The sequence below is a fragment of the Procambarus clarkii genome, chromosome 20 (genome assembly GCF_040958095.1).
Source record: "Procambarus clarkii isolate CNS0578487 chromosome 20, FALCON_Pclarkii_2.0, whole genome shotgun sequence".
Taxonomy (NCBI): domain Eukaryota; kingdom Metazoa; phylum Arthropoda; class Malacostraca; order Decapoda; family Cambaridae; genus Procambarus; species Procambarus clarkii.
In genome coordinates this window covers 34,478,587-34,495,191 of record NC_091169.1, presented here as the reverse complement: position 1 = coordinate 34,495,191, position 16,605 = coordinate 34,478,587, and the positions used below count along the sequence as shown (strand labels likewise).

The 16,605-nt window shown below is 39.4% G+C and overlaps 1 protein-coding gene across 3 annotated transcripts in view; it reads right to left on the bottom strand.

Moving 5' to 3' along the window:
- Positions 1–16,605, bottom strand: part of LOC123755308 (protein vav) — a 71,493-nt gene that overhangs the window by 34,961 nt on the left and 19,927 nt on the right. For 2 of the 3 annotated variants that reach the window (XM_045737804.2, XM_045737806.2), the window contains exons 6-10: positions 7,675–7,734; positions 3,868–4,038; positions 3,417–3,620; positions 796–915; positions 203–319 (exon numbers count right to left, since the gene is read on the bottom strand). In XM_045737804.2, coding sequence (XP_045593760.1) covers positions 203–319; positions 796–915; positions 3,417–3,620; positions 3,868–4,038; positions 7,675–7,734 — 672 coding nt within the window. The remainder of the gene's footprint in view (positions 1–202; positions 320–795; positions 916–3,416; positions 3,621–3,867; positions 4,039–7,674; positions 7,735–16,605) is intronic. The other variant, XM_045737805.2, reaches the window with a different exon arrangement.

The window sequence follows — 16,605 nt, the reverse complement described above, 5'->3', positions numbered from 1 at the left end:
TTTACTAATATATTTTGAATTAAAATTCAAACTACTTGCATCTTATTCCAGACAAAAATAATCTCAAGCAGGTTTGATATTAACCTGTTAGCCATGTTAGAAGTAATCATCTAGAGTGAATGAGTGAGAGCTTTAATGCTAAGTTAATTTTCATTACTAAACTGCATTGCTAAAACTAATACTAAAGAAAACGTCCAGATACCTGGAGGTCTTTTATGATTTGAAGCATTTCATTGTCACGCTTCACTTCATTGATATATTCAGCCAAGTCCATCATTGCCGCATGAGCTTTCTTCAGATTCCCCATGTCACTGTGAGTCTGTAATCAAAATGATTTAAATTATTACCCGTACCAGAATTTGCAAACTTTGTCATTTGTGTAAAACATCAAGATGAGAGAAGACTTTATAGATAATATTTAACTGTAAAAAGCTTTGTAGAATAAAAATCTAACAGATACACAGGCTGGTACATCTTTGCTCGACATAAAAAAAGCCCTCACAGACAAAAGGTTATTTACAAAAGTAATTACATCCATCTTGGTCTTTCTCTACATCACTGTCAGCACTTTGTGCACTTGCCTTTGCACTTATTCGGAGACTAGGCCGCGGAGACGTTGATCCTCAGAGCCAGTGCAAGGTAAATATGCCATCATGTTGAGACTATTTAACAGGCCCCGTATAGCAGAGGTTAACACATTTGGTTCACATTGGAAGGATCCCAGGTTCAATACCAAGACAGATGCCTTGGCAAGTTTCCTTTCTCCAAGTATACTACAATGAAATTAGAACTTACCGACTGAGTATGACGCACGAGCTCATTTAATAAAAGGTGATATTTAAGAATCCGTTGAAGAGGCACAACTAGATACTCCCGCAATTGATGTCTCCCGTCACTCACTTCTTGTTGACACTCCTTAGGGAAAGAAAAAACACTGCACTATATAAATTATCAACCACACTTTCATGAAAATAAACATTTCATTCACTTGAGCACTAGGAGACTTGAACCGCTGACCCTACAGGTGTGAGGCAGATGCTCTAATGTTGTACTTTCTCCTTCCTAATACAGGAAGGTGCCCTGTATAACAACAGTACTGAAATGTACAGTGGTAGAGCAGTGGTAGAGTACAGCTCTACCACTGTATATTAGCAGAGTTTCTACCTCATGCCTATGGGGTCAGTGGTTGAGTCTCTTAATGCACATGTGAATGAAATGTATTATATATATATATGCAAAGTACAGTGGTACCTTCGTTTACGATCGAAATCTGTTCCCAGAGACGTGTCGTCAATCAAAAATACGGCAACCGAAATGAATTTTCTCAAAAGAAATAATGTAAATTGAATTAATCCGTTACACACCCCAAAAAATATTAATTTAAAAATACATTTTATACAGAATAATATTCATATTTTTCATACTCAAAACAATCGGGTATAAATATAAACCATAAATAAAATAAGCGAACATTTAACTGCACTTTACTGATGACTCTTGGTGGCGTATGGGAGGAAGGGAGGGAGGGAGGGAGGGAGGGAGGGAGGGAGGGAGGGAGGGAGGGAGGGAGGGGAGGGCAGGGGAGGGGAGGGGAGGGGAGGGAGGGAGGGAGGGGAGGGGAGGGAGGAGTGCTGTTAGTGTATGGAGAGGGTGAGGTGATGGCGAGACCGTCCCCTGCTCGCCTTAAACACTTTCGTATCTGCAACACTGGTTCAGATTTTCCTTTCAAACATTTCACTGCCTCTATCATGTGGTAGCCAGTCAGAACAGTCACAAGTCAGTCACGCATTCACAGTCAAGACCAGTCAGAGGCAGTCATAACCAAAGGCAGTCAAGCATTCACAGTTGTGGTAGCAACCAGTTAGGCATTTAGTCATTAAACCATTTACAGTCAATCAGGCTTTCACAGTCAGTAAACAACAAGAGTTTAATGTCATGCAGTCTGTCTCCTGATCCACCACCAGCTGGTGGCAATGAAGCCTGTATTTATACTGTCCAGATGTGGCTGGGAGGGTACAGCTGGGGGGGGGGGGTGTTATCTTGAGGTTATCTCGAGATGATTTCGGGGCTTAGTGTCCCCGCAGCCTGGTCCTCGATCAGGCCTCCACCCCCAGGAAGCAACCCGTAGCAGATGTCCAACTCCCAGGTACCCTTTTACTGCTAAGTAACAGTCCTAGGTCCCAGAGCTAGGTAGCCAAGTCCGGTGTGGGGGATGGAAATAGTACGAAGGGTCCAGTGGCGGGATGGGGGGTATGAGGGGTAGTGAGGAGGGTGTGGTGATGGGGACGGAGGTTCACCCCCACCATCCATCCACCCCCTATCCATCCATCCACTCCCTATCCATCCATCCACCCCCCTATCCATCCATCCAGTTCCCATCCACCCATCCATCCAGTCCCCCCCCCCAGTCCATCCAGTCTTCATCTACCATCCAGTCCCCCCCCCACTGTCCATCCAGTCCTCTTCTACCATCCAGTCCTCACATCCATCCATCCACCCCATATCTATCCATCAGTCCAGTCCATCATCCATCCTTCCATCCAGTCCCCTCACCATCCATCCAGTTTCCCCCCTCCATCCATCCATTCAGTCCCCCTCACCATCCATCCAGTTCCCCCCCCCTCCATCCATCTATCCAGTTCCCCCACCATCCATCCATCCAGTCCCCTCACCATCCTGGGATCCATGGTGTGATATATACAAGAAGAACTGTACTGTTCAGAAAGCAGAAAAAATTAAATTCTTTACAAAGAATTCAAGGTCAACAAACCGAGAGCGTCTCGCCCCGCACCCTCAGTACCACACGCTCGTTCGACCCATACGGGTACGAACAGACGCTGTCTTCCAAGTAAACCGTCATGTATCAACTCAAATTTTATGATGAAATTTATGTCACGTTCAAAAAAATTTGTCTTCTAGGGCAGTCGTTAACTGAAGTTCCACTATACTGTACATATATTACATCGGGAAAATTTGGAGTGGGATGAGAAGACATGAAAATACTGTAGTACTAATCTTATACAGTTTGCAGAATACAAGAAACTGCCTTTCAAGAATTTATACAAATAATTGTATGCAGAAAATGTGTTTGGAAGGGCAAGGGTAGCACCGAAATCGAATACAAAACATTGTTAACTCTTTGCAAGTTAAATAAATTAATCCAATACCGACAGTACTTAGACAAAATAAGAGAAAGTGGCTATTGCTGAAGAGTAAAACTTTCTTTCAAAGTCCATCATATTGAAAACATAGTAAACTATTTTGTTTAAAATTATAGACAATTTTATTTTGTAAAAGCAATTAATTAATCTTCAAACTGCTCCCATTAACACAGCAATTCAGCACAATGCTCTGATTGCCTTGAAATTATTTTAAAACCACCTCTGTACAAGTTCAGAGCAAAAATCACAATTTACCTGGATAACATTCCTAATTCTATCATTGTTATTCATGGTATCTTCTAGTTCTTGTTGAGCAGTGGTGAGGTTAGCACAATATTCTCCATAAACGAGAAGCTTCTCTTGGTTGTCGAGGAATACTTTGGAGACCGTTCTAGAATGGCAGTTTTTTTGTGCCTCGGTTAGACCTTCGTGTATCAGACTGTGTATTCGAGCCAATTCCTGAAAAGATACTTATATATTAATCAACTATTTACGATTGACTTGTCTAAATCCAACAAGTAGTTAAGTTCAGTAATAAAATAGTAGGCTTATGTCAGATTTCTTTTAACATGAAAATTTTGTTGGTGTTAGAGATGACAATGCTACAGCAGCATAGGCTGTAGTCTACAATGACTCAAGGCTAGAAAAATAATGCCTAAAGGAGAGCGAGTAGCCAAGGCTCAGAGATGATACCAAATTTGTTTACCGGAATTTTGCAGAATATTTTCTTCAGTTGCTCATCACTTATTAATTTTTTTAAAGGCTTATAGAAATTATTGCAGAGCATGTGAAGCGCATGAACATAATTGCTTTCTGTTTCTACCAGCTCTTGAAGACAAAGATCCCGCTTTTCTTTTGGCCAAGCTTTGGGCGCCTCCTGCAAAATAGGGGAAAATAAAATAAAATGCTTTCACATGACTTGAAACATTAACATTATAATTATATGTAAATTTATTTTAAATTTATGCATTTAAAAGCAACCAGTTTAGCAAAAATAAAGACAGAAGTTGCATCTATTAAAAATAAATAAAAAATTTCCAAACTGTAGTGCGACTTAATACACTAATGAACAATTACATTTACTCTAATATTTCTACACATAAGCACAGTAAGGCCATGAGATTACAAAGTGAGCAGTAATAGAGTACGGCAAAGAAATACAAAAATTAGTAATGTACTTACAGAATACTGCAAAGAAAGTATGTTTTGAGTGTGTGAAAAATAATGTTTTGATTTAATGTGAAAAGCTCATATTCGAGTCTTATCATTGGCAGCTCTCACAAGAACCCAGTCGTCTGTGGACATCAAATTGTGTGGTCAGGCCAGGGTGACATACATCACAGCACTGCAAGTAATTTGTAAGCATTCCTGCAGGGACATACTGTGCCAAGAATGGAGAGAGAAGTAAATCCTCCACAGAACTGACCATCAGAGATCAGTCTGTAACAGAGCCCTTCCAAACCTACAATTAGCTACAATGCTGATTGCAACAACTGGGGTTCTTCGCTAGCTTCCAGTTGGCCCACCTGGTCAACCTAAGCAACAAACAGCAATGTGGTAGCACCACATTGCTACTGACAGGGTAGTACCCTGTCCATCCTGGTGTGTACTGACCCAGGCCAGTGAACACATTACCTGACACAAAGATCTCAGTACTGTACAGGAAATATAGACAAAAAGGGAAGAGGAAGGGGTGTGCAGCAGCCAAATGATACTCGTAAAGGTGCATTTCAAAGTAACTCTCGACCTTATTTCTGAACCCTTACATATGGCATATTCCTCAAGTAAGGAGTCAAACATAAGAACAAAAATGGGCAACTCACTGGTGTTGCTCAACAAAGGCTGTCAAGAGGAGGGGAACAACAGGCTAAGAGTAACCAGAAGGTGCAGACCCGAGCAGTCACCTGAACTCAGGCGGCACAGTGAGAACAGACCATACACTGACAGCCCAAATGAGGGAACTTGGAAGGTATCTTTACAAAGGTGTGGTTGCGGTGTAGGTGCATATATAATACATAAATCCAAACAATAAATCCAACACAAGCAATGCATAAAGCTTGTTAACGTTACCAGAAGCAAACAAGACAATCTTGAGAATCTAGTCAGAAAAGAGAAGCAAAACCAAAAAAACCACTTTGACATCAAGAAGTCTAAGACTACTAGCACTCAGGAAGACAATATAGGCTCCAGTGAATAATGAGAAAATGTAATTAAAAAATGCCTTCTTCAGCTGAACAAAGGCATGGATGAAAGGTCAACTTCAGGCGTTCCAATTGCACACAGTAATGCAAAGCAATTATTAGGAACAATATGACAGTCATCACAGAGTATGAAGACAAGAACTAGGTTACCATGGTGGAGACCACCATGCCATTTTGTCTGGTATTGAGAAATGCAATAAGCCTTGAATCGTGACTTCTGCAAATGTAAAGATCAGCACGAATCCTACAGCAGCTTTAACAGCACAGGCAACTGATCTAACACATCAAGAGTGCAGCAGCAGTACCAGGTTGGGCCATCTGTTGGGAACAAAAGTTGTAGCTGCCACAAGAGAGGAACTATATCAATACATACTATGCTATACAGGGAAACTATACAGCCCACAAAACTCACCAACTTTTTGATGGCTAAAGTTCCCCACCCAGTGGAAAGATAACGTTCCTTAAACAATTCCAATTAAGATACGTGTGTGTTCACCACATCATGATCCTGGCCTGGCAACTGGAACACCTGAGGCCTGCTGAACGTGTTGCATATCAATAGGGAGACAGCCTTGTCTAAAGTGAGCACAAGTGAAAGAGAATGTCTGCTAACACAATTGACAAATTGGGAAATGTTATGATTTACCATGGCTTCCAGCAGGTAGACAGTTGGCTGCCAAGGTATCAAATATCAGTCCAAATCAGGCCAATCTTAGGAAAGGCTTAATCTGTCTCTTTAGAGGATTTATCAGGAAGCCGAACCTTGGCTAACAGACAATTTTGGTTGAACTGAACCGCATAATCCATCTTGTAGCCTGATAAGGTTAAAGCTGCAGAATAATATTAGATATCTTAATGCTCAAGCTTTTAAATACACATTCTAAGATGCAAAATGAAGATTTGAACTTTTATACATTGATTTTATGACAAGATCCCTACAAATAATAACTTCCAAATTTTTTGTGCAATTTCAATTTAGAAATTTTAACACTGTTTAGCTGATATGTGATATCTACTTACATTCCAAGGCTCAGAACCCTGCAGTTGCAAATCTCATTAATTTTCAAGCCAATTTAAATTATCTTGTAAGAATTTTGAGTGTTCTGAATTTGTTTACCACCATGCAAATTTAAATGCAACTTTAAAATAGTCCAATTAACTTCATACCCGACAGCAGTTGGGGAATAAGTGAGCTGGCTCTAGAGAATGGTCCCTGCAGTGAACAAGGTGCTGTCACCTTGTTGGCAATCAGTAGGCTTGACCAGACAGCCCAGACAAGAGTTAATAAGAACCAGCATTTAGCAATCAACATTGCTCCCAATGAAAGATTTGTAAGGGATTTTATTTTCTATGGATTGACTTTTGAAGGTCATTTCCATGTTGACCTGGTTATCTCTCCAGTGACTTCTTCAAACACACTATCACCCTAAAGGGATGCTTATACTGTAAATACCCAGCAGTGTCGTGTTGTATGTGGTTCCAGTTGTACCGTGTCCCTACCCGACAGCTGATGTCCAAAGACAGTGGAACCTTATTCAAGGGAGCAGCTGAACACAGGTGTATGTACATTATCCACTCAATTACTCAATTTAAGGACCTCCAATTAACCATTTCAATGGTTTTAATGACTGAATTTGACATTATCTGGAGTCTTATTTACCGAGCCACTGACCTGTCGCCCTCCTGAATGTCTAAAAATTTAGACATTTTAATGCCTCTGGGGTCAGTGGATCCTGGATTTAAATGGGTATGGTATAGCTCCATATACTGTAGGTCATTAAATCGAGTGGATATTGTAAATCCACTATTTATAAAATATAAAGAATGCCATTACATTTTAGACATTTGTTATAAAAACTAAATTATATAATTTAAGATATATAAATAATTTAACTCCATTTAACGTCGACTTAGTTATTACTAATAAAGTAAATGTATTTACATCTACTTACATTATGAACCATTCCTCATACTATGAACCATTAGAATGCCATCAATACAAAGCATTCACCACCTACCATGGTACAGTATTTATTATACCAACATGACGATAATGTTCACAGGCAAGGCAACCACTCAAAATGATAGACTTAAGGACAAATTTATCCTTCTCTGTCCATTTTCAGGACAAATAAAAATGGTGGAGGCATAAAGCAGGCATATAGGTGCTCTCGAAACTTATCGAAAAATGTTCTTGAAAATTCGTCAAAGAATTTGCATTTCAGGGAGAGAAATGCTTTGAAGCATAAAAGGAGGCATTCAAAAAAATATAATGCAAAGCAGGCACTTTGGTTTGTTCAACATGGTAATACCTCGTATGTTGTATCGAAGTCGAGAGGCTCTTCATAAATGTTTTCTTCACTATCATCCCACTATAAATACATGCAACAGGGTTATGAAAACAGCAACCTGATATTATGGACACAAGCAGTAAAATGGTGAACAGGGTTTATTAAAACAATAGTTTTTACACCTTACTTTCATATAATTTTAAATAGTGTATGTATGTACTCAAGCACACGTGTACATATGCACGTTTGAATGTGTGCTTGTATTTTTAATAAAATAAATAAAATATACACACACACACACACAAAGTGAAGAGTAGGGAATTTGAAGAAATAAGAAAATAGACTCGTATAGTGAACAACTCCAAGGGAGCCTGAGGACTAACATGGAGTTAGGCAAGGAGATGCAACGAGAAACATCATTGGCAACTCAAATAGAGGAGACTAATAAAGAACTAGAAAAGTATAAAGAAGAAATAAGAGAGACATGCACAAGTTGTAAAAAGAGAGAGATGATCAAGGAAGTGTGTTTGGAAGTCAAAACCAGAAATGACAAACAAGAAGCAGATCTTAGGCAAGCAATTAGGAAAGAACTGGTTACCAACAGTAAACTGGTACAAAACACTGCAGATAGAATTAAGTCCATAATAGGTTTTGGATGTTTAGAGAAGGAAATTTCCTCTAGGGTGGACCGAGCAGCAGAAAATGAAAATCATAGAAAAAATAGTAGGATTAGGAGAAGGTCTAAATTCAAAGGAGCATGTCAGTGATTTTAGGAGGATAGGAAAATATGAGAGACAAGAACCGCCCCTTAAGGGTGACGTTTAATGGAGTGAAGTATATGACAGAAGTGCTTTGTAATGCAAGAAAATTGCAATGTGACGAAGATGGCAAACTTTGGTCATTAAGACAAAACCTCTCAAAGGAGGACAGAGAAAAGCTGAAAATGAACCTCATTGAAGCGAAACGTCTAAATGGGGATAGAAATGAAGAAATTTTTTTTTTCTCCACAGTGTCAGGGACTGGAAAGCTTGTGAAATGGTACATAAAGACAAAACAACAAAATCATTAAAGGAAAGGGGTGTAAAGAACAAAGGGAAGGGGAACATGTTCCTGAAAATAGTATACACCAACACAGATGGAGTGAGATCGAAAATATTGGAGTTGAAGGATATAATCAAGCTCAGTCCCAGATATTGTCGCATTAACAGAAACGAAACGAAACGAAACTTGAAAAAAATATTTTAAATGAAGTCGTATTCCCAAGGGGCTACTCAGTTTGGAGATGTGACAGGTAAACTAGGAAGGGAGGAGTGGCGGCTCTGCTGGTGAAAGAACACCTGAAGGTAAGAAGAGTTAATAATTGAAAACCCTCGAGATATTGACATAATGGTATTGCAGATCTGGAATCAAGATAAGCTGATAATTTTAAATGCCTACAGCCCACCAGCAAGCAACAACAAAGGAAGAACTGGATGACAAACGAGATGGCCTTATAATGGTCATGAGAGAGATTATGGTAAGAGCTGACAAAGATAAATCCCGATTGTTGGTCCTGGGGGACCTCAACTTTAAGGAAATAGACTAGGAGGCCTACGACGCAAGAACAGAGGACATTTGGACAGGCAGATTTGTAAACCTCATCTTGGAGACATTCATGTATCAACACGTCAAGCAGGCCACAAGAATGAGGGAAGGGGATGTTCTGTCAATACTGGATCTAATATTCACCAGGAAAGAAGAAGAGGTATTTGACATTCAGTACCTTCCTCCCTTGGGAAAGAGTGATCACGTCCTCTTGGACATTAAATACGCTTTGCGATATAATCTAGCAGAGAATGGGGACACTGAAACAGTTCTTAAAGTCGATTTCAAGAGAGGACGCTATGGGGAACTTAGAAATTTTTTTCATGGGTATAATTGGACAGACTTCTTGTTAGGTAAGGAAGTAAATGAGATGTATGCCATATTTTGCAAATTATACGATGAAGGCACACAAACATTCATACCAAAACAGAGATGCAGACCTAGGAAACAGGATTGGCTCAACAGAAATTGCAAGAGGGCCAGAGATCAAAAGAAACAGGCATGGAATCATTATAGGAAGAGGCCAAACACCCAAACATACCGGCGATACAAAGATGCGAGAAACAACTACACGTCAGTAAGGAGAGAGGCAGAGAGGAACTTTGAAAAGGGTATAGCAGACAAATGTAAATCAGATCCAGGCCTTTTCTATAAATTCATTAGAAGCAAGTTGCAGGTAGAGGATATTATTCAGAGGTTGAAAATGGGGGACAGATACACGGAAAATGAAAAAGAAATGTGTGAAAATTAAACGAAAAGTTCCAAAGTGTGTTTGTACAAAATGAGATCTTCAGTGAACCAGACAATAAGAATGCCAGAAACATAAAAAGGTGTCTAGAGATGAAGTGAAACAAATGCTCCTGGAGCTAAGTAAGAACAAAGCAGTTGGTCCAGATGGAGTTTCACCATAGGTTCTGAGAGAATGTGCACCCGAGCTCAGCATTCCACTTCAGCTGATTTTTCAGACATCCCTGTGTACAGGAGTCGTAGATGTGTGGAAAAATGCTAACATAGTTCCAATCTACAAAAGTGGCAGCAGGGAAGATGCCCTCAATTATAGACCTGTATCATTGACAAGTGTAATAGTCAAAATATTGGAAAAAATAATAAAAACTAAATGGGTAGAACACCTGGAGAGAAATGATATATCAGACAGACAGTATGGTTTTTGATCTGAAAGATCCTATGTATCGAATTTACTCAGTTTCTATGATCGAGCCACAGAGATTTTACGGGAAAGAGATGGTTGGGTTGACTGCATCTGTCTTGACCTAAAAAAAAAAAAGGCTTTCGACAGAGTTCCACACAAGAGGTTGTTCTGGAAACTGGAAAATATTGGAGGGGTGACAAACTTCTAACATGGATGAAAAATTTTCTGACGGATAGAAAAATGAGGGCAGTAATCAGAAACAATGTATCGGACTGGAGAAATATCACAAGTGGAGTACCACAGGGTTCAGTTCTTGCACCGGTGATGTTCATTGTCTACATAAAAGATCTACTAGATGGAATACAGAATTATATGAACATGTTTACTGATGATGCCAAGATAATAGGAAGAATAAGAAACTTAGACGATTGTCATGCCCTTCAAGAAGACCTGGACAAAATAAGTAGTATATGGAGCACCACTTGGCAAATGGAATTTAATGTGAATAAATACCATGTTACGGAATGTAGAATAGGAGAACAGACCCCCCACACAACCTATAAATTATGTGAGAAATCTTTAAAGAATTCTGATAAAAAAAGATCTAGGGGTAGTTCTCAATAGAAAATTATCACCTGAGGACCACAAAGAATGTTGTGCGAGGAGCCTATGCCACGCTTTCTAACTTCAGAATTGCTTTTAAATACATGGATGGTGAAATACTAAAGAAACTGTTCACGACTTTTGTTAGGCCAAAGCTAGAATATGCAGTGGTTGTGTGGTGCCCATATCTTAAGAAGCACATCAACAAACTGGAAAAGGTGCAAAGACATGCTACTGAGTGGCTCCCAGAACTGAAGGGCAAAAGCTACGAGAAGAGGTTAGAGGCATTAAATATGCCAAAACTAGAAGACAGAAGAAAAAGAGGTGATATGATCACTACTTACAAAATAGTAACAGGATTTGACAAAATTGATAGGAAAGATTTCCCGAGACCTCGAACTTCAAGAACAAGAGGTCATAGATTTAAACTAAACAAAGATTCTGAAGAAATAAGAAAATTCACTTTCGCAAACAGAATGGTAGATGGTTGGAACAAGTGAAGTGAGGTGGTGGTGGAGGCCAAAACCATCAGTAGTTTCAAAGTGTTATATGACAGTGCTGGGTAGACGGGACACCACGAGCGTAGCTCTCATCCTGTAACTACACTTAGGTAATTACACACACACACACACACAAACTTACTGTACATATTTATTTATTTATATATTGCACACATTTTAAATTAGCATTACTTTTAGGCATTTACTATAAACTGTACTCGAATAATAAACAATATTCACCAAGTGGATAGCCACAAATTAATGATTAAAGTAAAGAGATAAAAGTTTGTAAATTCAAAAATTGTTTTTAAATAAAAAAAAAAAGAGTTATATACAGATGACCATAAGCTTTTTTGGCAAAATATCTGTTTGCCATCTAAAAAAAAAAAAAATTTTTTTAATATCAACCATACAATTTCCCAAGAGAGACAACTTCTTACGTTGTGCTCATCTAATGGCAAACTATACTAAGTAAAATTTTAACTCCAACCAATCATTTGATAAATATCTACCAGGAGAACCAGACTGAACAAAGTTTTCAATCATGTCTTCCATACAGTATGTCCCAATGATTATACCATGACAAACTGTATTAGCTCAATGAAGTCCTCCGACTTGCAAAATTCATGAGCGTTTTGCATTGGCAACTATCTTGCACCTGGCTCTTCTATCTCTCACTACTGCCTATACCACTCCCAGACTGCATTATTTACTATACATTTAACATTTACTCACTGCCTTAATACATCCTTCTCAAAAGTTATCACAGAATGCTTTCTCTTGGGTTTCTTTCTTGTTGAAGCCATCACCGACACATTACTTGCATTTCTAATTGACATGGTGCACAATTGATACTAAATATCGACATTGTGGATATCAGAAATGTCATGGGAATAAAGGCTCGATTGTCACACTAAAAACGATCCTGGGTCTAGAAAATGTGCTGGTCAAAGGGACAGAAGATCTTCATATGGTACAGGGCTGCCACTGGGTAAAACACCCCTCTCCCTCTAGCTTGCCTCAGCTGCCGTGTTAGTGGAAGAAAGGGGAATAAAAGAAAAAAGGAATTGAAGGTAATAAAATCCATCTTTTCTGGTTGACACTCAAAGGCTTCCCAAGCTTAATTCTGGTGCCACTAAGCTGCAGCTCAACACACCTGGCTTCAGAAACACCTCTGTCACATACCAGGAGCCTGGACCAGAATCTAGCTCACACTATACAGCAAGGGAAGCAGGAAATCGGAGATTAACCACAATGCCTGGTGCCACTAGTCACACATCTGAAGCCTCTGTAGAGTTTGTCATCTGCTGCTTGCTTTCAGCTAAATGGCACCAATTTTCCATGAAATAATATTCTGCCAGAGGCCATTTCTTTGTTTTTGTTTACTTCACAACTGTGTTTATGCCACAAAACTGTGTGTACCCAAGCATTCCATTTTGCTCCAGTTGTGGCCAGGTTTTCCCCTTCCATGGGTTTGGCTTGTATTTTCCTATACCCCGCCAGAGATACCTGCTCTGAGGGGTTGTGGGCTCCCTCCTCTATGGGTCAACTCCTCTCATGTTACCTCACTTCGAGGTAATGAACAAGAGTGTTACTCGTCCCAGTTGAGCCGGTTGATGGGGAGGAGACTGTTTTCAACTTAAAAACACCAAGATATTCTGACCATGTGTTTGTGCACATTAATTAAAACCTGCTGTCATGGGACTTAAGAGCCTTACACTTTAGCCAAGGGTGCACTTGGAAAGTGCATTTGATCTGTGTCTGCTTATGCCTAAGAAATACACATCACCGGGGAAAATTTTTCTAGCGGGCCACAACAACTACCTACTGCTCTCTCTCTCTCCTGGTATTACTGCAATATTTATTCAGACTGCTAGCTATAACAACCTTTTCTAAGTCTTTCTTTTTTCACAATTGACTTGAGAATGATCCAGGATGGACTGAAACGTCGTCGTCCCTTCACTTTCTAGTGTGTCGTTTGATCAACATATTTCAGCCACTTTATTGTGACTCCTCATCTACAACCTTTTCTAACTTTTTTTCACATTGCATGAAAAATGAGAACTGGCATTTCTAAATAAGTTGTGTCCAGAAATCCTATGGTCATCTGTACACTAATAAGAATTCATAAAACTGATAGCTAGCTTCATAACTACATGCAACCAGTAATAAAACAACACATGAGAAATTGGAACAGAAAACAAAAAAAAATTGAGCCAAGTGTAATGAAGAACTAATATCCGAGCAGCCTTTCTGGAGCTTAAGACACCAGTGCTGCAGGTCCTCCCATTTATACCAAGTTCTTAGACTTTCATGGCCTACCAGGACTCAGGACAAGAAATGGGTTGCCTCATCCAAAAGGAACGAAAGCATGCTTCTAAAATCAACCTACAACCAAATAGAAGGACCCAAATATGTGGCAAGAGAAAGAAAACCAATCATTACTCCTAAGAAATGAAACTAACAAGGCAAATGATAGTTGACAATGGGAAAACAATCCTCACTCAAACTTGCCTGCCACCAGGTGGCAGCCCAGGCCACTCATGAGGCAGCAGTAACCACTCCAAATCCCATGGGTAAAGAAAGGACAGCAAGACTGGTAAAGAAAGCTATAAAGAGGCAACTCAGTAGTATTACATTAGACTGAATGCTCTATTTCTGAGTTGGCCATCTCGGTAGCCTCTTCATAACAGTGCCTCAGACAGAACAATTCTGCTGAAAAGCAACCTATTATTACAACAAAGATTAGACTGAACTGTGGGTGAAGTAAGCTGGACACTAGGGTTCAGGGAAGATGAGCATCAGTGGCACATCACTGCACAAGTGCCATTCAAACAGAGCTAAGATTTGGGACATTCAATATAGAATTAGCAGCCAAAGCCATGTTAGACTGCAATAAACCCCCAAACCTGGAGAATAGCAGACACAAGGAAACAAAAAGGCCTTCAAGTGGCCCAGAAATGTAATAAAAAAAACAGAGGCACATACTATGCCATCCAAGCAAAGCCAGCAATGGCTACAGGCAGCAGACACCACCACATAACTAGTAGGCTATAACAAACTAAGAAGAACCCACCAGGACTCCAGCAGCAGACAACAGGATCCCACTACAGAAACCAAATCCCAATGGAGAACCCTCTAGGAAGACCACAAACCTGGTAGGTTGCTCAAGTACAAGGACCTAATATAAATGGAAGGCCATGCTGTACCAGAGCCTTTAGCTCCAGAGCTAATGAGCAGGCTAGCTCAGCCATTATTAGTCGTATCTTTATAGCAATCCAGTTGACTTACAATTTACATTATTAAATTTAGCTTGTTAATGGTAAAACTCTTACCTACACATATTACTAATAATGTCAGATAATAATGACATCTGCTTTTCAATACAATCATGATGCAGTGCAGCATTTCTGGCTTGATGTTGCTTTCCATCCATCTATTTACATGGTAGCAAGAAAGAAGGGTGAAAAACTTTTGAGAAAGTGATAGCGAACAAATGAAAAACAGAACCCAACCTATTTTATAAATTAATTAAAAGTGAATGACATGTGAAAGATAAAATCCAGAGGTTAAATAAACGTGTGACAAATTCACATAGAGGGAAAATGTGCAGCCCTAAAGATTTTAGGGTCAATGAAATGCAGTCAATGAAGAGTTGAAGTGTGTTCATAAAAGGGAGGTATCTCAAAGCACCCCACACACACACTACAGATATTGGACTAAAACTTTAACACCTAGATGTGTCTTTATAGACACCTAGAGTTGATGTAAACAAAAACAAAAAATTCCTCAAGTTATCTAAGCATAAACAAAGCAGCTCAGTCAGATGGAGTGTTACCTTGGGTCCTGAGTGGATGCACCTACGAGCTTAGCAACCCATTATTATTTTTCAATAATTTTTACAAAGAGGAAACAAATTAAAAAAAAAAAGCAAATAACCATATTTTATAAAAACAACTACAGAGAATGCCCATTAAACTATATTGTAGATCAATATCTTTACCCAGCAAAGCAATAAAATTATATACTGTACTTGAAAAAATAACATTAAAAATATATATATACATACTGTACTAGGTATGACTTGGTTTTCGAACCTGCAGGTTTTGCATAAAAAACTTACCTCTTTTTATAATGGGACCACAAAGATCTTGGAGAGAGAGAGAGAGAGAGATGGTTGTGGTATACAGCATCTATTAGGACTTAAAGATGGTTTTCGATAAAGTAACAAGAGACCTCAGGAAGTTGGAATACACGAGAGGTGACAGGGAGACTACTAGTATGGATGATAGATTTGCTAACAGAAAGGTAGCAAATTTGCAAAAGTTAGCAAAGTTAGCAAAAAAGATAACAGTGATAATAGGCAATGAATCAGACTGGAGAAATTTCACAATTAAGAGTCCCAGTCCCTTTGGTAATTATCAACTGTCTACCCACCAAAACCAGGAAAAATCAGAAGCAGAAAAGAATCAGGTCTTTTAATCATTTAATCAGTGATAGAGGCTGTCAAGAACCCAGCAGGTCATGAGATGTACAAGGCAGGAGAATGCCATGATCAGTTACAAACTGCCTGAGCTAAAGGGTGCAAAATAGATGACAAACTAGCATTGAATGAAATAACACTTTTTTTTTCCCCAGAGAGTCCCTGGTAACTCCTTGAGCTAGCTACCTGGATAGTGGTACCCATTTACCCAATTCAATCCATGCCAGGCCCTTTTGAATCATTGCAAATCCTCAGCCTAGTGGACCAAACTCTCAAGTCAAGCCTGGCCTCGGGCTGGGCTTGGGGAGTAGAAGAACTCCCAGAACCCCATCAACCAGGTAAATGTACCTGGTCCCCTCTAAAAGGTGCAAGAAACAGGGGATACTATATCACTTTAATCAAGAAAAACCCACCAGAAAGGTGGGCAAGCCAAAACATCAAATCAACAAGGTAAAGCATAGAAAATGAGAGCAGTTTGTTAAGCAGTTCACTTAGTTCATCTGTGTACCACTAAAGGACTTTCTCCTCGATCCTCTATCCTTGATCTTAAGTCATTTATCAAGGAAAATAGAGAAACAGAAGTCCCTGAAAAGGAGGAGATTCAAGGAGCCACCAAGAACCAACAAGTAAGA